At 40.7% G+C, this 23,861-nt stretch overlaps 2 protein-coding genes across 3 annotated transcripts in view; one reads left to right on the top strand and one right to left on the bottom strand.

The window, feature by feature from the left end:
• LOC127975272 (cyclin-dependent kinase 14) overlaps positions 1–23,861 on the top strand; it is a 158,872-nt gene that overhangs the window by 112,433 nt on the left and 22,578 nt on the right. For both annotated transcript variants that reach the window (XM_052579193.1, XM_052579194.1), the window contains 4 exons: positions 13,489–13,552; positions 18,036–18,084; positions 20,109–20,248; positions 23,220–23,336. In XM_052579193.1, coding sequence (XP_052435153.1) covers positions 13,489–13,552; positions 18,036–18,084; positions 20,109–20,248; positions 23,220–23,323 — 357 coding nt within the window. In that variant the 3' untranslated portion in view covers positions 23,324–23,336. The remainder of the gene's footprint in view (positions 1–13,488; positions 13,553–18,035; positions 18,085–20,108; positions 20,249–23,219; positions 23,337–23,861) is intronic.
• LOC127975271 (tripartite motif-containing protein 16-like) lies at positions 1,071–10,546 on the bottom strand. The gene is made up of 6 exons (XM_052579192.1): positions 9,885–10,546; positions 9,477–9,572; positions 9,173–9,397; positions 3,347–3,506; positions 3,170–3,205; positions 1,071–2,939 (listed from the first exon to the last, which is right to left on the bottom strand). Exons 1-6 carry the CDS (start codon positions 10,452–10,454, stop codon positions 2,419–2,421), a joined length of 1,608 nt encoding a protein of 535 aa, XP_052435152.1. The 5' UTR covers positions 10,455–10,546; the 3' UTR covers positions 1,071–2,418.

The following is a 23,861-nucleotide window of genomic DNA, read 5'->3' as shown; positions in this document are numbered from 1 at the left end:
TATTGTCCCAGGCCTGGTCCTCTCTCGTCCTTCACGGTCGTCACTCCAGTTTTATATCCTTCCATCTCCTACGTGGGACTCGATACTGGCGGTGGGGCGCAGGTGTAGCTCATCTCCAATCACTACACCTGGCCTCACTCCTCGTTCCCACGCCTCTCGGCCCCGCCCCACTCGCCACAGGTGTGTCTTGTCAATTTCCCTAGTTTAGTCATGTATTTAACGGGTGGGTGTGTATCTGTATTTGTGTGTGTGTTTGTGCGTGTGTGCGTATGTGTGAGAATAGTTGACTCCATTATTTTGTATTGCTTAATCAAAGCCTATTTTACTAATTATTGTTTCGATAAAGGTTAACAGTGCATTATCAGCAGACAGTATACTCTTCTAGCAGCTGTTGTTCATTTCTGCTGCTGTGTGCAGTGTGAATGCTGCAAGCTGTTAATTTTGATGCCTATATAAACACATAAAAAAAGTGTCAGCAATAATTCATCAGTGTCTATTTTTAAATACCTGATTATCTGTCCTCTGTTCTGCTGCTGATACGGTGTCATGGTTTTTATGTTCATCCTTCGTACACAGCACACATTTCTGGTATATAATATACATTTCTGGTCAGTGCAGCAGAAAACCTCGAGGATCTTCTTATGTTATGTTATCTTCTCATGTTTCTGGCAGATCATCTCCTGCAGTCGTCCAGTGGCATCAGTCAAATTGTGTCTCTTTCTTTTAACTGACGATCAGTTTGTCTTTTTCTGAACATATTTAGCACCCAGAACAAATATTTCCTTCGAAAAAGCTTCATTAAAAACATTAAAAAGACTTCTCAATGCATAAAATAAGGTATGTAATCTAGAGCCCTCCATAAATGCATGAAAAACAAAAAGGGCATTCAGAGCTCACCTCTGGATTTAAAACGGAAAAATCCCAAAAAATCTGGATTTCTCATCACAGAGCTACATGACTGTTAAATTGGACTGATGGCAGAGACGCAGGTTTATGTTTCAGAGGAAGCTCAAATATAGAGCACAATGACAGAACTGAACTGTATGCAAACATTTGTTGACTCAGGGGTAGGGTTAGGGTAAGGGGATAGAAAATACAGTTAGTACAGTAGATGACCCAGCAACAAAAGGAAACCAGTGTGTGTGTACGTGTTTGTGCTCTTGTTTTTGTGTCATATCAGACACAAAAGTCTGTTTGTTAGGTTGCTGACATTTAATGCATCTAAAGTTCTGAATAAGTCAGATTTTTGCTTTATCAAACTGAACATAATTCAACACTGCCCCCTGCTGGACAGACTGTCACTTTAATAGTGCTGTTTATTAAGTCAGTCATCACAACTAGTGCTTATGGTAACTCAAATCTGTGTTCGAGAGAGCAGCACAGAGCATTAATCAACACAAAATAAATCAGACCAAGAAACCCATGAAGCCGTGGTTTAATGTGAATTTAGAACTTCTAATTTACATTATAACCCGCGGCAACAGTGTAAAAGTAGCCTGGAGTCAGTCCCACCTCTCCCGCATTGGCGTCTGCACATCACACATGTATGCAAATTGGAATCTCAAACGGCTGCATTTGAGTCTTCAAGGCATTTTATGACACAACATCATCAAGTAAGTAACTTTACAAGTAAGTAACAGTATTCACTGTAGTTGTCCGCTAGGAAAAACGTGGTTTTAAAAGTAATAATCCATGTATGTCATTGTTTCGCATTTACTACAGTTCAGTGGATCAGGAGGCACTAGCTGGTGTAACTGAGTGCAGGGGGGGGGGGGTATTTTGCATATTCTTCGATCCGCATATATTAAATTAGGCAAGGATGTAGAGTTAAAATATTTTTTTAATGTTAATATTTTATGCTTTTCAATAATTATATGATTATATGAAAATAATTGTCAGGTCTAGCAATGAAGGATCCTATCTTACAAAAATATGAAAGCCAGTATAAATATGTGCCCTGACATTGACTGTTTTTTCTTTCATAAATAAAAAGTAAATGATAAGCAAAAATCACATACTCTTTGTTGCGTTTATTAAAAAATATACTAGTTACTGATTTTAGTTAAAATCATTATTGGGCTCCAATTTTTGACTCCAATTTTTTAACCAGTCAAATATCCTCACTAGTGAAAGTGAGGACATTTGACCCTCACAAGTATAGTTAAACGAGTACACAAACACACTCATTCCTACTCACACACACATCCAATGTCAACAGCTTGAAATTTCAAGTAATTTACACTTTTTAACCATTGATCTATAGTATAATAAATTATTAACCATTATTCTGACACGTTATTTCAGTGACATAAGTTTAGCTGCAGTATTAATAGAGACTATAACATTTCACTTTTATTGAATTATCATGCACCTCAAAAGAATTATGGGTAGAATCTCTCATCAATCTATTCTGATTCATCAACACAGTTTTACTGATGATCCAGTATTAACCCAAAACCCAGGATAGAGCGGCTGGGTGAATGTGGTCTGGACTGTGTGGATGAGGCTCATTGTGTCAGAGACGCTGTAGAAGGACAGAGTTCCTGCTCTGTGATCCACAAACACTCCTGTTCTACTGCTGATTGACTTTATAGGGAGAGCAGTCTGTATGTTATTGTGTCTGAATGAGTAACTGTAGGGGGAGCAGAACAAACTCCAGGAGTGATCATTTTGTCCAAACCGACTCTCATCAATCCGTCCCTTCCTGATGATGCTCTGATATGACACTGATATTAACACACCATAATCTCCACTCCACTCAATCTCCCAGTAACAGCGTCCACACACACTCTCTCTACACAACACCTGAGACACATCAAATCTGTCTGGATGATCAGGATACGACTGATCTGTTTCAGTGTTAGAAATCACTCTGTTGTTCTCAGACAGGCCGAGGAGTTTATTCACTGTGTTCGGATCCAGAGTGAACTGACGGGAATCTGATGGGGATAAAACACATCAGAATCAGGAATTATAAATCTGTTTGATCTTTTCGTGTAGCTGAACTCTTCATGTTCAGTGTATCATCAGTGTTTCAGTACAGATGAACAGATATCCTGTGTAAATCATAATTTACATAATCAATTATAAAAATCTTCTTTCACCTTCTACAGGAAGAACATGAACACACATTCAGTGAGATTTTCTGATGGTTTTCTTACTGACTTACATTGTAGGAAGTTGTTCCTGGTCTTGATGAATGTGACTGTGGAAATCAACAGACATGAACAGTGTTATTCTCATGATCCATGCATCCATTCCTAAGACATTTATAATATAATGTTCTCCATGATATGAAATGATGATGGACTGGTTTCTGAGAGCAGATGAATCTCCAGGACTTTACCTCTGTCTGAGATCTTCTTGATCTTCTCTTTGCATACATCCTCCAGTTTGTCTCTCAGCTGATGTACAGATTCTCTCAGATCATCAGAAGATAAGAGTGAAATGAAGGGATCATCATTTCCTTCTGTAGATTCATGAGATGCTGAGAAGGTCTGGAAACTCTACAGAAAACAGAAATCAAAACTCATCAGCTCCACACTTCACCCAATAGCCTGACTGATCTTTTCTTATTCTCCCCAATCCAGCACTTCCACAGCATCAGCTTCAAAAAAAAAAAAAAAAAAATATTCTCACATTCATTACATCATATTAGAGCAACAGATTCCAACATTTGACTCTTAAACTAATGCTACATGTGATTTCCAAGTGATCACAATTATTCATTCTCAATCTACATGTCTATTTTGTTAATAGTTTTTTATTCTGTAACACCAGAAAGTCATAAAAGTTGTGTTTCTCAAAGATTCTGTTTCCCTCATAATGGATCAAAGAGAGACTGGCTTTTATTTGATACTGCAACTAACGCCTGTTTCACACATACTGTTTGCAGTTCGAATGCAGTCCATGTGCTTTATGTATGCAGTGCAGAAGCAGCACAGAGTAATTTTGCTTTCACACCGGACACGTTTGCAGTCTGCTTATGATCCGCGGCTGTTTACCACAGTGAAAATCAAGTTCCTTTTCAGGAACTCCAGCTGCATCAGAGAACACTTTGCTAAGTGCCCTGCTCTCGCCGGGCACGCTGTGAGGAGTGTGTCCATTTATGTGATCTTGCGGTTGCGGTCTCGCTGCTACTGAGGCACAGTGGTGACCGTGATCGCGGGAATCGCACATGATCTGGTGAACGGGTTGGAGACGGTTGTCCTATCTCCACCCGTGTTTTCTAGAGCTAGAGCTTGTTCTCGAGGCTTGGAAACCCATACTGCGGTTTCTTCCCCCTCTGAGGCAGAGCTCGCTGCAGCATTCATCTTTCTCTGAGGAGATTGATGTTGTTTGTGTGACTGACAAAAAAAAAAACCTTTTACATTGTTTTGTTTTGATGTGAGTTTTTGTCTGGGGTGTTACTCGTCTGGTTGTTGACTACATTTAATTCTGTGGAATAAAATGAAATATTTATCTGGCTATGAGAGTTTAGATGTAAAGGGGCTCTTGGGATGTAATTTTTCGTGTGAGAACATGTGTTTACCTCTCTTCCTCTGTGGAGGTTGAGGCAGTCAGGGGCTGTTGGGAGGAGCAGTCCCAACCCTACGTAGCGGTCTCTGGTGAGCGATTCTCTCAGTTACCGCCCAGCAAAGCTTGCGACCTCCTGGGAGGTTTCCAGAGCAGCTAGTTCGGCCGTCTTCTTCCGGACCGCCACTTCAGGGTACCGAACTAACTGCTCTGATGACACCAGAGATCAGTCTTGAGAGGCTGATTCCCTTAGTAGACTATTTGGCAGCGTGAAAACTACTGCCAAATGTGTCTCAGTGGATCCTGCACACTGAAGTGAGGGGCCACAGAATCCAGTTCTGGTGGGCCTCGAGCAGGCTCTGGTAATGGAACAGAAGTAGACACTCTCTGAGGATGGAGGCCATCGAGGTGGTCCCTCCTCGCGTTTCAGAGTCTGGATCCTATCTGCATTTTTTTTACCACTCAGTCAAGGGACTGAAGTTCAGCACACTTGCACAGGCCAAATCAGAGGACATGTGTGTCACGATCTATCTCCATCCTTCCTCATCAAAATTCCTGAGGTTAGGCAAAAGCCTACCAATATTGTTCTTCCTCTGGCCTTGCACTCTCACTCCACACTTTCATGACTCAACCACATTGATGATTGGTTGATATTAGCTCAATCAGAGCAGATTACGGTTTGACATCGAGGTGTCGTTCTCGCTCACATGAAAGAGTTGGGGTTAAGACTTAACACCAAAAAAAGTGTGCTTTCTCCAGTACAGAGAACCACTTATCTGTGTGTGGTGAGGAATTCGACCACGATGCAGGTACGTATGTCACCTGCTCAGATCGAGTCAATCCTCACTGCAGTCGCAAGAGTGAGAGAAGGCCGGTCACTCACTGTCAAGCAGTCTTGGAGATTGCTGGGTCTGATTGCAGCTGCGTCTAACATGAATACTATTGGCCTGCTGTACATGAGACCCCTACAGTGGTGGCTCAAGACAAACTGGTTTTCCTTGAGGGGAAACCCACTTCGCATGCTAAATGCCTGTGCCTTGGACGTGGAGAAAACCTTGGTTCTTGTCTCAGGGACCGGTGCTGGGAGCTCCTTGTTGCCATGTAATGCTAGCGACAGACGCATCCCTCACCGGCTGGGGTGCGGTCACGAGTGGCCACCCTGTCCGCGGTCTGTGGAATGGCTGCCATCTGACATGCAATATCATCTGCCTGAGGATGCTGGCCATGCATTACATGGCTTCGAGCACTACATTTCTTACTCCCAGACCTTAGAGGTCACCATGTGTTGCTGCACACTGACAACACAGCAGTGGTCTCTTACATCTACCACCAAGGAGCTCTGCATTCTCACGCCGTTTATACAAACTAGCGTACCAGATCCTTGTGTGGTCCCAGGGCAAACTCCTTTCACTGAGAGCAGTCCTCATTCCTGGGCATCTTAATATGGGAGCAGACATCCTATTGAGACATGGGCCGAGACCCGGGGAATAGCGACTTCACACTGAGGTGATGAAGCAGAGTTGTATATTTATAATGACAAATAAATGCCTCTTGACTCTTGAGAATGTTTTGGGGAACACCTCCAGCATGACGTCTCTGAATCACGTGTGTAATTATTCTTATGGATGGGCGAGACGTCACAGGTGGCTGACGTCAGATACCAGGAAGCATAACAACATAGCATTCAACACAGCATAACAAGCATTCAACATCCACCTAGATAAACCCGAGGCTGCTGACTTCAACACTCTGCTCGCCTCATTTGATCTCAAGCAAGTGTCTACGAACCTACTCAATATTATCCACTGCACACCTCAGACCACTTCCTCCAATACTACATTCTACATACTACACTCCAATGCAGGTCACCTTTCAACGGAACCTATGCTCATTCTCTCCATCTCGCCTATCTTCTGTGGTTACATCCTCACTTCCTTCACTATCTCAGTTTTCAGCTCTGGACCCGAACAGTGCTATGGACACTCTTTGCTCCACTCTAACCTCTTGCTTGGACAACTTTTGCCCACAGTCCTCTAGACCAGCACGCACGCAGCACGCTCTGCCCCCTGGCTGTCCATGGTTCTCCGTAAACATTGCTCTAAATTCAGGGCTGTAGAGAAGAGAAGAAACTCTACCGACCTCAGTGTGTATCAGTCTCTCCTCTCTTCCTTCTCTGCAAATGTCTTCACTGCTATAAAATCCTACTACCACAATAAAATTAACAACTGTTGTGATGCTTGGACACTCTTCAAAACTTTCCCTTCTCTTCTTAATCCGCCTCCTCCTCCATCGACTCTTACAGCTGACAACTTTGCAGTTTTCTTCACAAATAAGAAAAGAACCATCAGTGACCAATTCTCCACATCGCAGACTGAGGATAACATCACAATGACCAGTGCACACTCTCTCCTTCTCTCCACTCTCAGAGATGGATGTTTCCAAACTTATCCTGTCCAATCATCCTACTACTTGTCCACTTGATCCGATCCCTACTCTACTCCTTCAAGTGATCTCTTCTTCAGTCATACCTTCACTTACTCACATTATCAACTCCTCTCTTCACTCTGGAACAGCTCTCTATGTTCCTTGTACAGAACAACCTCCTGGACAGCAACCAATCTGGCTTCAAAAGAGGCCACTCAACTGAGACTGCCTTGCTCTCGGTTACTGAAGCCCTGCAAATGGCAAGAGCAGCTTCAAAATCCTCAGTACTCCTCTTACTGGACCTGTCTGCTGCTTTTGACACAGTTAATCACCAGATTCTCCTGTCCACCCTCAGAAAGATGGGCAGTACTTGACTCAGTACTTGGCCAACTTCTCTTCTCCATCTATATGACATCATTAGGATCTGTCATTCAGAAGCATGGCTTTTCTTATCACTGCTACATTGATGACACCCAACACTCATACTCATTCCATCCAGATGACCCGACAGTAGCTGCTCGCATTTCAGCCTGTCTGAGTGACATTTCTAGCTGGATGAATGACCATCACCTTCAGCTCAACCTTACTAAGACAGAACTTCTGGTGGTTCCAGCTAACCCTTCTCTATACAGCTGGGTTCATCAACCATAACTCCTTCCAGGACAGCCAGAAACCTAGGAGTTGTGATGGATTATCAGTTAAGCTTCACAGACCATATTGTAATGCAACGATCTGGGCCTGCAGATTTGCCTTATAAAACATTAGGAAGTTTAGACCCTTCCTGTCAGAGCAAGCCACCCAACTTCTTGTCCAAGCTCTTGTTCTCTCCAGACTGGGCTATTGTAATGCTCTCCTGGAAGGCCTTCCTGCATGTACTATCAAGCCTTTGCAACTGATCCAGAATGCAGCAGCGAGGGTTGTCTTCAATGAGCCAAAAAGATGCATAAGTGAACAGGGAGTACAAGAGAGGACTGAGTACACATCCCTGTGGGGCACCAGTGCTGAGTGTGAGTGAGGAGAATGTGTGATTGCCAATACTAACCACCTGGGGTCTGCCGGTCAGGAAGTCCAGGACCCAGTTACTTAAGTGACTGTTAAGACCCAGATCTTTCAGTTTGGCTATAAGTTTGGTAGGGATGATGGTGTTTAATGCAGAGCTGTAATCAACGAATAGCATCTGCACTCTTCCCTCCAAGTGTTTCAGGGCAGATTGTATGGCCATTGCAATGGTGTCATCAGTGGATCTATTTGAGCGGTAAGCAGATTGTAATGAGTCCAAGGTGTCAGGCAGAGAGGAGCAGATGTGGGATTTGACTAGCCGTTTGAAGCATTTCATGATGACTGATGTCAGTGCAAGAGGGTGGTAGTCTCTCAGGCAGGAGACAGTTGTTGTTTTTTTTGGAACAGGGATGATGGTGGTTTGCTTGAAGCATGTGTAAGGGATCACTGTAAGTCTCAAGGAGAGGTTGAAGATGTTGAAGGTGGTGAAGGTGGTGAGGTGGTGAAGACATCTGCTGACTGGACAACACAGGCTCTCATGACACATCCTCCTATGCCATCTGGACCTGGAGCTTTCCGGCCGTTGACCCTTTTGAAGGACTTACGCACTTCAAGTGTGGTTAGAACCAAAGGGCAGGTGTCAAGGTCAGCAGGTATTTTCACAGCAGGAAATGTGTTGTCGGTCTCAAAGCGAGCATAGAATATCTCTACTTTAAGGGGAGGTGTGGCAAAAAGTTATTTTTAGGCCCTGAAGTTATTTGACTGATTACATACTGATTCAGTGAGAATGTGCATACTATTGTGCCTAACTCAGATCTGTATTTTCAGCAAAATAAATGTATGAGTATTTCTTTACTGTTGTAACCATTGAGAGAAACACAATTTCAGTGATTATTCACAAAACATAAAAACTGTGGTGATATTTGTGGCATTTTCTTTGTGAAAATAAGCAACAAATTCAGTAATTTTGGCCAGAAATATGTTCATATTCATCAGTTCATCATTGTGTTACAGAAAAATAAAATTTTATCAGTTTTTGAGAATCACTGCTCCAATTTTATTAAGGGTTACTAAAAACTGGTACTATAAGCCTCGTCTCTTTTGGAGAACATGAGATGAGAGTCTGACTGATGATTATATTATAAGACAATAATGAAACATTTCCCTGTGAGTCTCTGTCACAGCAGGATCTGTTCAAGTCCACTATGATCCTGTTCTTCTAGATCTGTGTTACCTGCAGGAACTGGATGTGATCCTGTGTGTGTGAAAGCTGCTCCAGCTCAGTGTCTCTCCTCCTCAGATCATTGATCTCCTGCTCCAGCCGTCCTTCAGCTCGACTCACTGCAGTCTTTTCCTGATCTCTGATCAGCTGTTTCACCTCAGAGCGGCTTCTCTTAATGGAGCGGATGAGCTCAGTAAAGATCCTCTCACTGTCCTTCATTGCTCTCTGTGCAGAGCGCTGTTAGGACACACAGTGATTCAGCTTCAGTGAGTCTGAACTGAGACGGAGACAAACTTCTCTTCTTCTCCAGACTCACCTTATGAGATTTATGAGTCTCTCTCAGCTGCTGAAGACCTTTCTTTCTCTTGTGGATTCTATGCTGGAACCGTCTCCTCATCTTCATCAGCTGCTTCTGCAGGACAAACAGATGATAGTGAAAGTCTCAGAAAACTACTGGCACTAAATCATCATGAAGAGATGAATCCAGTAAAAGGTAGGGATCAAACTCCAGAAGTGATGATCAGTTTTAGTCATCGTACATGAATAAATGTGACGCATAAAGCCTGTTCCACTCTGTAAGTGTAAGTATTATGAAAATAAAACTGATCGTCACACTGAAAGTGTTTCTTTGTTCTGTGTAATTAAGCTGTGGCTCTACACAGAAAATAAACACACTATTGGATTATTAGACTTGAGTTTTAAATTGATCACTAGTTTTAAATACCTGATTCTCTGTCCTCTGTGCTGCAGCTGAAACAGTCTCATGGTTTTTATGTTCATCTATACACAGCACACATATACACTTCTGATCAGTGCGACAGAAGATCTCAAGGATCTTCTCATGTTTCTGGCAGATCATCTCCTGCAGTCGTCCAGTGGCTTCAGTCAGATTGTGTCTCTTTCCTTTAAACAAACTCTCATGTTGTTCGAGGTGATTCTGACAGTAAGAGTTCAGACACATCAGACAGGATTTGATGGCTCTGTATTTTCCTCCAGTACAGACGTCACACTGCACATCTCCAGCTTCAGCATCACAGTCAGCAGGACGTTTGGTCTTCTTCAGTTTCTCCACCACTTCAGCCAGCATGGTGTTTCTAGATAAATCAGGTCTTGGACTGAAGGTCTGTCTGCACTGAGGACAGCTGTAGACTCTCATCTGATCCTCCCGATCCCAGCAGTCTGTAATACAGCTCTTACAGTAACTGTGTCCACACTGGATGGTCACTGGATCCTTCAGCAGATCCAGACAAACTGAACACATGAACTCATCCTGAGAAAATCTTGCTTCTGCCATTTTACTGCAAGAATACAGAGAGACAAACTCACAACAGCTCAACTACACTTCAGTTTCTATTTCCCTGAACTCACATGATTCCTGTTTCCTGGTTACACGGGTTTAAGAGACGTGTGTAATATAGGCGTGTCTGTGAGTCTGTGAGTCAGGTTTCTCTTTGCCGCAGAGTTTAGTCTTGACACACCTGACTGTTGGTAAAATAAATGCAAAGACCTTGACTAGTGGATTCAGGTGCGTTTAATAAGAAATGAAACTAAACTCTAGGAAAGTGACTCTCCTGCACTAGGAATGGGGAACCCTGTTAATAAAATGTCTAGTAGATACAACAGTCAATTTAAAAAATATATTTATATTTACATTTACTCATTTAGCAGCCGCTTTTATCCAAAGCAACTTACAGATGAAGACAGTGGAAGCAATCAAAAACAACAAAAACAGCAATGATATATAAGTGCTATAACAAGTCTCAGTTAGGATAACACAGTACAAGTAGCATAGGATTTTAAATAAAATAATAAATAAAAAGAAAACAGAGAGAATAAAAAAGAATAGAGCAAGCTAGTGTTAGAGGTCTTTACACACACACACACACACACATACACATACAATTGCATAATAAATGAAAAGAAAATAGAATACAAAAAAGATTAGAAAGGTAGTTAGATTTTTTTTTAAGAATAGAATTAGAATAGTGAGTGTTATTTTTATTCCAATGTTTTTTGTTCTGTCACTGTCATTTTGTTACACTTTTGAGTCACAAAACAAATTCCTAATATGTGTAAACATACCTGGCAATAAAAGCTTATATTTTTTATTATAGATGTCAGTCTCATGCAAACACTCAATGAACAGTTTACAGAGTAGCAGGACAACTGCTTTAAAACTGCAGTAATGCTGCATCCTTATTACTACACTTGAACTGCAGGACTTAAAACTGTCCAGATTTACATTTCTTTCATGACAACACTAATGAATCTGTTTTCTAAATGGAGTGTGGCCTCAGTCTTCACACACAGTAAAGTGTGTTCATTCCATAGGTGTAATGGTTTTTATAATGTAGAAACTGTATATTCTATGGCCCTTCACCAACCCTACACCTAACCCTAACCCTCACAGGAAACTTTGTGCATTTTTACTTTCTCAAAAAAACTCATTCTGTATGATTTATAAGTGTTTTGAAAAATGGGGACATGGGTTATGTCCTCATAAGTCACCCTCTCCTTGTAATACCTGTGTCATACCCATGACATTATACAGAGTTGTGTCCTGATATGACACAAAAACAAGAGCACACACACACACACACACACACTCACTGCCACCAAACATTTTGAGTACCTTCAGGCCATGGAGCCGAAGATTTTTGTAATTATTTTCATAACGATACAACAATGCGTAAAAAAATAGAGCTTTTTAAAACATAATTCAAAATGGCCGATGCCTAAAATGGCTGACACGAGAAAATTGGATATCATTCGACTCACTGAATCTAAAGAGACCAGTTGTGTGATTTTTGGCCAAACCATTCAGAAGTTGTAAGCAAAAATACGCATTTTTCATATCTCCTGACCACTAGGTGGTGCTGCGTCGAAACACTGCAGGTAGTCTCAGGTCATGGTTATTATAACACACACCAAGTTTGGTCTCAATATGCCAAACCGTTGCCGAGATATAGCCTCACATGCACTTTTGCATGCTTTTCGTCAAATTTGTTCACGTGTCATTCGAGAACGGTTGGACGAATCAATTTGAATTCCATAACTTTTTGCTATTTTTGTCTGAAGATGATCTGAGCTAATTTTCGTGAAAATCGGACTAACCGTCTAGGACAAGTTCGAAAAAGTAGGTTTTTTTAAAAATTTAAAATAGCGAAAAAACTTTTTACTCCATTGTTCAGCAGCATTTACGATTAAACCATATTAATTAACTGTGCAGCATAAATTTCTCTTTTTAACCTGTCATGTCCACTACCTTGTGACTGAAAGAGTGGGCATCGAAAGCTTTTAAAATAACAGAGAGATGCGACACAAGACAAAAGAGAACACATAACCCTGAAAATAACAAGGACTACATAAGGTGTATATTGAAAATTATTTATTGACCCTTTGTGATCATTTGAATTAAAAGATAATTATGATAAATGATATAATGAAAATTATTGATGTGACACTTCATTAAAAACTAAATGACATATTTCAATCGATGCAAACAGTTGAGAAAAGCACAGAAACACATGGTCACTCAGCAGGACACATACACACACACACACACACTCACACACACTGATCTTACTGTCTATATGAGGATTTGGACATGTTATTTCACTTAAAGAAGTCTCTCTCAGCTGCTGGAGATCTTTCTCTCTCTTTCATTTCAAAAATTCATTAAGTTTATCTCAGAATTTATACGCAGAATTGATCCAGTGGAGGGTACCATTCTGATGAGTAGCCTAAGATTACTTGCATCTGTTGTTATTGTGTTATTGTGGCATAACTTGTAAACATCATTATAAATTATAAATTATATACCTGACTATCTGAAATCAAGTGAAACATTTTGAAATGCGTGTAATTTTATTGCATCTAAATGTCCCAAAATGCCAGAAAGTTTTTTAATTTTTTTATAAATTATAAAACCACAAGAAATAAAATGAGTGTTAACACCATGAATGTTAAAGTATAGGATACTCTATGTTTAGCAAAAGGGTGCGTTACTGTTGACCAGGTTCTTGTTATCTCATTAGCTTCCCCTTAAAGATCCCCATGTTTCTCTGTCTTTTGTTAGACTGTTGTGATTATACCCTTTGCTCTGACCATCACTGTCCTTATCAGTCCTGTCTTGTCTCGTCCAGGCTCCAGTGCTATCCGGCCGCAGCAGTACCCATACTTGTGCATGTGAATGAAAGCGTTGTGGCCTGCTGGTGTCCATCATAGCGATATATTCCTCAGAGATCGATCAGACTCTGTCTTTGCTCTGCCCTTCGGCTCTTTTCTCTGTGAAGAACTGAGTGTTTTCTCTCTGTGTGTTTGTGCAGGTTTTGGGGACGCCATCGGAGGAGACGTGGCCAGGTGTTCACTCTCTCCCACACTTTAGACCAGGTAAACGTTCTGTTCATCTGACTGTAAATGACACATGCTGGCATGTCCCTGAGAAGGCGTTTGTATGTCCCTCATCTCACTCAGCAACCAGCAAACAACACACATATGAGCACTAGACACAGTAAAAGCAACTGCTACTTCTGGAAGTATTTTTTGCAATTAATTTGAACAAGTTCATAAAGATTATCTGATTTGACTGCACTCAAGCATCCAAGATGCATTGCTTCAAGTGATATCAGGAGACTTTGTGTGACGATCGTGTACCCAGAGAGACACAGGGAGAGAGAGAGATCCAACAGCAGATGTCTTTATTGATGGGTAATCCAAATCGTAGTCAAAAACAATCCAAGGTCAAAACCAAAAAGACAGTCCAAAAACAAACAAAGGGAAGGAACAGGAAAGGGAACTCGAAAAAGCGAGGAGGACGAGCAGATCAGGAAGAATCTCGGGGAACGAGAATGCTGGATACATAAAGGGTAAGGACTCCATCCAAACAACAGGAAAAGACTGGTATTTATAGGGAGGCTAATGACAATAAAGTGACTGCACCTGGTGCAATTAACAGGAGTGCAATTACTGTGATGACAGGACAAGATTAGAGGAATTCTAGTGCCTATGGTGACGTGCCTAAGGGGGAGTGAGCCCACTAGTGGACACCCAGGGAAACAGAGACTAGACAGCGTGACATTACCCCCTCCTCCACGGAGCAGCTGCCAGATGCTCCACCGAACCCAAGGGAAAACCAAAAACACCAAGAGACCAGGAGGGAGGTGGAGCAGTGGAGGACCAGGGGGAGGGACGGAGGGCCAGGTAAAATGGGAAAAACAGAGACAAGAGGACCAGGTAGAATGGTGAACAGAGACAAGACGACCAGGTAAAATGAGGAAACAGAGACAAGAGAAGTGCAACACGAAACAAGGAGTCCAGGAGGGTGGTGGACTGGCGGAGGATCAGGGTGAGGGACGGAGGGCCAGGTCCTTAGAGGGAAACAGAACGAAAGACACAGACAAGAAACCCAGGAGGGAGGAGGACAGGCGGAGGATCGGGGGAGGGACGGAGGACCAGTAAACAGGAGGATAAGTCTGATTGGGCAAGTCTGAAACAAAAAACATGAACAAGTTAAGGGTAGCCTCCGTGGCCACAGCAGGATCAGTCGAGTGCTCAGAGAGTTCAACTGAGACGTGACGAGGCTCTGGAAGTTCCACAGAAGCGAGGAGAGACTCTGGTAGATCATCAGATACGTGGAGAGACTCTGGTAGTTCATCAGCGACGTGGAGAGGCTCTGATAGTTCAGCAGAAACGTGGAGAGGCTCTGGTAGTTTCACAGAGAAATGACGAGACTCTGTTACTCCCATGGTGTTTCCTTGTTCATGAAGATCAATGGTGACTTGCCTTTGTTCATGAAGAACCCCAGTGACTTGACTCTGTCCTTGAAGATCACCAGTGACTTGACTTAACTCTGGAAGGTCAACGGTGACTAGCCTTGACTCTGGAAAGTCCATGGTAAATAGCCCTGACTCTGGAAGGTCAACGATGACTAGCCCTGATTCTGGAAGGTCAAAGGTGACTAACCCTGACTCTGGAAGGTCAACGGTGACTAACCCTGACTCTGGAGGGTCCACGAGCACCTGACTCGACTCTGGAGGGTCCACAAGCACCTGACTCGACTCTGGAAGGTCAACAGGAACTAGCCCTGATTCTGGAAGGTCAAAGGTGACTAACCCTGACTCTGGAAGGTCAACGGTGACTAACCCTGACTCTGGAGGGTCCACGAGCACCTGACTCGACTCTGGAGGGTCCACAAGCACCTGACTCGACTCTGGAAGGTCAACAGGAACTAGCCCTGACTCTGGAAGGTCAACAGTGACTGACCCTGACTCTGGAAGGTCGACGGTGACTAACCCTGACTCTGGAAGGTCAATGGTGACTAGCCCTGACTCTGGAGGATCCACGAGCATCTGACTCGACTTTGGAGGGTTAACCGGAACCTGACTCAACTCTGGAAATTCAACAGGCACCTGACCCAACTCTGGAAGGTCAACAGGAACTAGCCCTGACTCAGTAAGGTCAACGGTGACTAACTCTGACTCTGAAAGGTTGACGGTGACTAACCCTGACTCTGGAGGGTCAACGGTGACTAACCCTGACTCTGGAGGGTCCACGAGCACCTGACTCAACTTTGGAGGGTCAACCGGAACCTGACTCAACTCTGGAGGGTCAACAGGAATCTGACTTGATTCTGGAGGATCAACTGGAATGTGACTCGACTCTGGATAGTCAACTGGAACCTGACTCAACTCTGGAGGGTCAACTGGAACCTGACTCGACTCTGGAGGGTCAACTGAAACCTGGCTCAACTCTGGATGGTCAACAGGAACCTGACTCGACTCTGGAGGGTCAACTGAAACCTGGCTCAACTCTGGATGGTCAACTGAAACATGACTCGACTCTTGGGGGTCAACGGGAATATGACTCGACACTGGAGGGTCAACTGAAACCTGACTCAACTCTGGAGGGTCAACAGGAATCTGACTTGATTCTGGAGGATCAACTGGAACCTGACTCGACTCTGGAGGGTCAACTGGAACCTGACTCGACTCTGGAGGGTCAACTGGAACCTGACTCGACTCTGGAGGGTCAACTGGAATATGACTCGACTCTGGAGGGTCAACTGAAACCTGACTCAACTCTGGAGGGTCAACGGGAATATGACTCGACTCTGGAGGGTCAACGGGAATATGACTAGGTGTTCACTCTCTCCCACACTTTAGACCAGGTAAACGTTCTGTTCATCTGACTGTAAATGACACATGCTGGCATGTCCCTGAGAAGGCGCCTGTATGTCCCTCATCCACTCAGAGGAGTGACGTGTGGCAGCAGACGAGCTCTGAAATAAAGCTGAAATATAATATAAATATGGCATGAAAAGCTGAGCTTGTAGTTCTTAGTGCTTAAAAGTACTTTAAAAAGACTAAGCTAAAACTAAAATAAGTAATAAAATAAAAAATGAAACAAATGTAAGTAAAAAAAAACACATTTTAAACTAAAACTAAAAATACAAGAGCTTGTAAAAAAATTACTAAAAGTAGTGTAAACTTAAAATACGAAAAAGTTAATTCAGAATGTTAATAAACAGTGTAATAGTAAATAAACAATATTAAAATAACACTGTTCATCATGCTAAAGATCAATTTAAATGCATTGCATTATGGGTTATACAGTATCTCACACAGTCTGCTCTGTTATTTTGATGCACATTTGAACAAATTATGTCTGTTTATCTTTTATAATTGAATTTAATAATTTTATAATTGCATTGTTGTAGTTCAGTGCTGTAGCAGCAGAGGGCAGCGTTTACTGCACTTTTGCCCCGTGAGCAGAAGAGATATCATAAAAAACTCTCTATGAGAGCAGATCAGTGTTTTCTGCTCGGTAAAACTGCTTTCCCATTGTGCTGTTAATGAACACTTGCTGCTGATGAAGTGTTAAGAGATCAGTTGTGGGATGTTCATTTGCAGGTCGTGGAGCTGTTGGGTTACAGATACGGTGCATTAATTGTAAATGTGATCTGTGTGTGTGTGTGTGTGTGTGTGTGTGAGTGTCTGTGTGTGTGAGTGTCTGTGTGAGTGTCTGTGTGTGTGTGTGTGTGTGTGTCTGGTGTGTGTGAGTGTCTGTGTGTGTGTGTGAGTGTCTGTGTGTGTGTGTGTGTGTGTGTGTGTGTGTGTGTGTGTGTGTGTGTGTGTGTGTGTGTGTGTGTGTGTGTGTGTACTGACATGTTTCATACCTGAATGCCCGAGTGGTCGGTGTGTATCGATCTATTCCACAGGAGGCCAAACTAATGAATCCACATCTAGAACAAAGAGAATAACATGCTAACATACTCTGCTCAAAGTTAGGGATCAGAAAGATTTTAATGAATTAAAGAAATATGCTTTTATTCATGAACGATGCATTAAATTGATCGAAAGTGCCAGTAAAGACATTTCTAATGTTACAACAACAACAAAAAATTATATTTCTAAATGCAGTTCTTTTGAACGTTCTGTTCATCTGTGAATCCAGAAAAATAAAATGCATCACAGTCTCTACAGAAATATTGTGCAGCACGACTGTGTTCAACACTGATAATAATCAGAAATGTTTCTTGAGCAGTAAATGATCATATTTTCATGATTTCTGAAGATCATGTGACTCTGAAGACTGGAGGAATGATGCTGGAAATACAGCGGAGCATCACAGAAATAAATTACACTTTGCATTATAATCACATAGAAGACAGTTATTTGAAACGGTAATAATATTCCACAATTTGATCAAATAAATATATCCTTGGTAATAGAAGAGACTTCTTTAAAAACATTGAAAAGTCTCACAGTGTACAGTGATGCACTGATGTGAATCCTGTGTTCTGTACTGTTTCAGATGCTTTGTATATAAAACTAGTATTGTGTGTGTGATGTAGATTTTTTTGTTTCACCTGCAGATCGATTCACCGTCTACAGTCCCAAGACACTCAGACAAGCCTGGAATAAGTAAGTGACCCCAACACTTTTTAAAAATAAGCATGTCCTGCTCACCAAGAATAGAGCAAAAATACGATATAAACAGTAGAAATTGTGAAATATTATTATAATGTAAATCATCTGTGTTCTGTGTGAATCTGTGTTAAAGTGTAATGTATTTCTGTGATGCTCCGCTGTGTTTTCAGCATCATTCCTCCAGTCTTCAGTGTCACATGATCTTCAGAAATCATGAAAATATGATGATTTACTGCTGAAAATATTTTTTTAATTATTATTCATGTTGAAAACATCAATATTTTTGTGAAAACTGTGATACATTTTAATTTTCATGATTCACAGGTGAATCGAAAGTTCAAAATAACAACATTTATTTGAAATATACATATTTTGTAACATTATAAATGTCTTTACTGGCACTTTTTATCAATTTAATATGTACTTGATTAATAAAAGTATTAATTTCATAAAAAATAATAATGGTAAATTGCATCATGTCTTGAATAAGAAAACCATCAAAACAATCAGATTACCTCTCAAGTGAAACGTAATCTTGAGAAAATATTATTAATGTATAACTAACATGACCTTGGTCTTTTCTTATAATCAGCTAAATATAAAATACAACTATACAAATAAGAGCATTTAAAAATAAAACAGTTAAATAAACCAGTGAAGTGAACAAACAGTGCAGAATAAATGATTATAAACTGAAGAACGGATGGAAATGATCTTCAGCTGCGCTCAGATGCAAACCCAAGGCTGTAGATTTAACTGACGAACGTTTCACACACACATTACGTTAAAGTGCTGAAAGCACCACTGGTGGACAGGAACTTCATGTTTCTTTAATGTGGTAATGCAGCAGAGACCTAATTATCCAGCCTTTACATTCATCGACTCGAGTGTGTGTGATCGTTCAGGAGTCCAGTCCTCACACACACTCATCCTAAGACCTGAAAACACTTCACAAGATGAGAATGTGTGCAAACCAACAATCAGTCCTGTGTTAGCTTTCCAGCGCTGAACCAGACCTCAGCAGACTCAGATTCAGATGTGTTTGTTGCATTATCAACACACTGTTGTTTTCCTGCTGACACTCTAAAGCTGCTTTTACACAATCTGTACTGTACTGTGAGGTGATAGATGCGTGTCATCAGAACAGATATTGCTCTTGTGTGTGTGTGTGTGTGTGTGTGAGCAAGTGTGTGTGTGTGTGTGTGTTTGAGTGAGAGAGTATGTGTGTGTGTTTGAGTGAGAGAGTATGTGTGTGTGTTTGTGTGTGTGTGTGTGTGTGTGTGTGTTTGAGTGAGAGAGTATGTGTGTGTGTTTTTGTGTGTGTGTGTGTGTGTGTTTAAGTGAGAGAGTATGTGTGTGTGTTTGTGTGTGTGTGTGTGTGTGTGTGTGTGTTTGAGTGAGAGAGTATGTGTGTGTGTTTTTGTGTGTGTGTGTGTGTGTGTGTTTGAGTGTGTTTGTGAGTGTGTGTGTAAGTTTGTGTGTGTGTGTGTGTGTGTGTGTGTGTGTGTGTGTGTGTGTCACTCCTTGTCTTTGCAGTTTAGAGGACGTTTGTGGGTGAAAACTTGCTTAGCATTTTTCACTCCAGAAAAAGTCAACAAACATTTTTCAGCCACACATCAGCGGGAGTGAAGCTGACGGAGAGCCTGAGCTGTGTGTGTGTTGCTCTCGGCACTGTATGCTCTCAGCTGTGTGTTTGTGTGTGTGAGAGTGAGTGTGTGTGTGTGTGTGTGTGTGTGTGTGTGAGTGTGTGTGTGTGTGTTGCTCTCGGCACTGTACGCTCTCAGCTGTGTGTTTGTGTGTGTGAGAGTGAGTGTGTGTGTGTGTGTGTGTGTGTGTGTGTGTGAGTGTGTGTGTGTGTGTTGCTCTCGGCACTGTACGCTCTCAGCTGTGTGTTTGTGTGTGTGTGTGTGTGTGTGTGTGTGTGTGAGTGTGAGTGTGTGTGTGTGTGTTGCTCTCGGCACTGTACGCTCTCAGCTGTGTGTTTATCTGTGTGTGTGTGTGTGTGTGTGTGTTGGCAGGCTGGGTTATGTAGATCATGCTGAAGAACTGGCTTCCAGGTTCCTCCAGTGCTTCCCAAAGAAGCGTCTCTCGGCTCAAGCGGCGCTTCATCACGAGTTCTTCATCCATCTGCCCCCGAGACTCTGGGAGCTGCCTGACAGTCAGTGAACACACGTCACACACACACACACACACTGACCATACGCCCCCAATGTTTTCATATCATGTATGATGCTATTGCATGCAGTATGTCCCATGATGCAATGCAGTACACTTGACCTTCCATTTCTAGTATGATTAATTAACTGGAAATAATCTTAAACAATATCCTTCATACTTCATTACAATGCATGTTTAAAGCATGAATTAATCAGTTTCTTACTATGTGCACTCCATAATAAATCTGCATTTCTTTTACTTTTATTTCTGCTTTTCATTATTATGACTGTGTGTGAAATGTGGTATTAATTTGAACTCTCTCTTGCATGTTTTACACTTTCACATACAGTTCTTATTAAAATAGCATGCGATGCACAGTGTAAGCTGCACCGAATGCAGTTTCATTATTAGATCAGTTTAAAGTACGAGATGTGTTTTTACATGAGTTTATTTACATGTTCTTCTGTTTTAATCAGTAGTCAGTGTGTAGTGTGTACTGTGCAGTATGTAGTAGACAGATTCTCTTTCCCTGGAGAGCAGCGCATGACACGCTTTCCTGATTTATCAAACCCAAATACTCTGGAATTGGTTAGCGACAGCAGTGAGGAACTCTGGATTCTGATTGGTCGATGCACAGCTTTCAGATTGTTACAAAGTTTCAAATGAGCAGCATTTCAAAGAGTCAAACGAACAGAAACTGGTCGAGCAAATCTGATGAAAAAGTGTAAGAAATCAGTGTTTGTGATGAAGAACAGGATTTTAGTCAACGTAGTCAACATTTAAACAGAGTTTTGCTAGATAGTCAGCTCGTGCAAATTGCATATTTAATTATTTTCTCAATTCTAAGTTTTAATTTGATTTCTGTGTAAAAGAAATTTGGCCGTCCTATCAAATAATGATTCAAAAATCAATGTTTTGAGAAACAGAAACTTCGGTTTTCAGATATTTTCCTTTATCGAATGCATGTGCACACTGGAGATTTACTGTAGAAACACTGGAAACTTTCTGTGTTTCACATTATTTACTTCTACATCTTGCAAAAATTACGTTTTTCCAAAGAAATCTAAATTTATGTCCCACTGTTTTTCCCCCCTTGGAATTGTACATTTATTTCTTACACATTTTCTCTCTGAATTCTGAGTTTTTTTATTGTGCAATTATGATTTTTTTTTTCTTCTCGTAAATACGGTTTTCCAAAGATTTTTTTCCCCCCTTTGAAATCAACATTTAAATTTCACAATCTGTCTTGAGTTTAGAGCTTGCAATTTTTACTTTTTCTCTCGCAATTCACATTTTTTTCCCTTTACAAACTTCTCACAATTATGCTTTTTTTTTTCAGAATTAAATAAGTAATAAAAAATAGTAACTGTGGTTCTTTATAATCACAATTCAGATGTGTGTTTTTTTTCTTGCACATATATTACAAGTTTATGCATTGAAACTTTTTTCTCCGATTTTTTGACTTCATGTTTCTATCTTATTTTTTTAGACTTTTTAAGAGTAATTATCTCACAATTCTGTTTTTGAGAAGAAAAAAAAATCTAATTGTGTGATAGAAAGTTGCAGTTTCATTCTGTTTTGGAGACAAGCTTTCGTACGTTTGTGTTCAGCTGTCACAGAAACATGATGATTCAGGTCTTTCAGGCTGGTTTTGGCTCAAGGCCTTCTGTCGTGTCTAATATGACACATATCTATAATCCAGACGTCAGACCCCATAAAGCACGCTGTGGGCCGCTGATCTGCTGTAAGGCCTCTATTAGCAGACAACACAGCTGTAGCGCAGACACGTTTCATTCTGCACATCAGAAAACAGACGTCTGCGTCGGGCGAGTCGTTTGAATGCGAGAATGAGGTTTTTAATTTGGCAGATTAGGAGCAGCAGCTGAATTAATCCTGTTATCAGCTCACAGCAGGCTGTGTGGGAGCGAGAAGGGGGCGGGGCTCCGGCGAGGAGGCGGAGCTCTGACACACACACACAGCGCAGAGAAGAATGAAGGGAAATGTAATCTGTTGTTTCATATACGCTTGCAGTTCTATCACTAAAGAGAGCAGCTGCTGCTGGGGAGAACTCACTGTAATTAACATTTCAGCTCAGGCTTTGATTGATACGGCAAATGCAGCACGATTTAGGCCATTTTTATTAAGTGCTGATGCGTTTCTTTATTATGGTTTTATGTCTTTATTAGAGCTGTTTGTTAAGTCAAGCCTCATTTTTACGGTTGGTTATATTTCTTGGTAAGAAATCTCTTTGCAAACACATAGAGAAGCTCATTTACTCCGTAATTAATTAATATCAGTTAACATATTTTCCTATTTATTTTATGTATTATTTTCTTTTGTTTATATTCACTATATTTATTTTCTATATATATACATACATTCACACACACACAGTATGAGGACAATGTGTCATGTGTGTTTATAATCATATAAAGTGTATTAATTAATATCATTTTTATTCAACATTATCTACATCTATATTATTTTTAATATTTTTTATATATTATTTAAATGTATATATTACACACACACACACACAACATATATATATATATAAAATGTATATTTTTTTTCTTAAAAATACTGTACATCCCTTTATATATTAATACAAAAAATTAATAAAAAAATAATAAACTCACATGAATTTTTAATAATAATGCTAATTTGAAATTTGCTTCTACGGTCAACCTATATCAAAAACTAATCTAATGTAATCTAAACATTCATTGTTTATTATTATTAGAGTTTTTTTTTTTTATTATTAGTAAAGTGCATCATATATTTCTGGAAATCTGAATTGCATAGTTTTATATGTATTAATTTTCAGCTATATTTTTCTTGTCATCATCATAACTGAACTGTTTCCTCTCCTTGTCTTTCACACGATGATGATGATGATGTGATATTACAGATTTTCAGATGTCCCAGTCTTCTGTGGAGACTGACAGAGTGAATGTGTGGTTGTGTTTCAGTGTCTTCGATCTTCAGCGTTCCCAGCGTTCGGTTACAGCCGGAGTCAGGTGTCAGCGTCCAGGTGTGTGGTCAGAGCAGAGCCTCGTCTGACAGCAAACACTGACCGGAGCAGACAGGTACCACACACTGACAGTCCCTCCACAGCTCTAAGAGCAGGTTTAATTCTGTACTCTGCTTTTTAATCAGTTTAATCAGTTTTGTACATTTTATTTTATTTAAGTGGATTTTGAGTACATGTACACATGTATGTTTTGAAAGAAGTCTCTTTATGGCTGAATTTATTTGATTAAAAATACAGTAAATACTCTAAAAAATTGAAATATTATTAGAATGTAAAACAGCTGTTTTCTAAGTGAATATCTGTTAAAGTGTAATTTATTTCTGTGATGCTCCGCTGTATTTTCAGCATCATTCCTCCAGTCTTCAGTGTCACATGATCTTCAGAAATCATTCTGATTGGTTGCTTTTGCTGCTCAGTTATCATTAATACTGGTGATCAAATATGATTTCAATGATGATAACAAAAAATAAAAAGAGTAAAATTATATTTTGACCATTTAAACATTGTAAGCTTCATTTTCTTTATGCAAATTACAATGTCTTGAGTTTGGGGGAAAAGTCCCTTTTAACGATAAATCTCA

This window comes from Carassius gibelio, chromosome B16, assembly GCF_023724105.1.
Source record: "Carassius gibelio isolate Cgi1373 ecotype wild population from Czech Republic chromosome B16, carGib1.2-hapl.c, whole genome shotgun sequence".
NCBI classification, from domain to species: Eukaryota; Metazoa; Chordata; class Actinopteri; order Cypriniformes; family Cyprinidae; genus Carassius; species Carassius gibelio.
This window is presented reverse-complemented; position numbering and strand designations above follow the sequence as displayed.

Excerpts from the sequence above, each read along its gene's own strand:
- LOC127975271 (XM_052579192.1), bottom strand. The coding sequence starts at position 10,454 with ATGGCAGAAGCAAGATTTTCTCAGGATGAGTTCATGTGTTCAGTTTGT. Across the intron at positions 9,398-9,476 it reads AGACTCATAAATCTCATAAG|CGCTCTGCACAGAGAGCAAT; the intron begins GTGAGTCTGGAG and ends GTGTCCTAACAG. Across the intron at positions 3,507-9,172 it reads ATCACATCCAGTTCCTGCAG|AGTTTCCAGACCTTCTCAGC; the intron begins GTAACACAGATC and ends TGTTTTCTGTAG.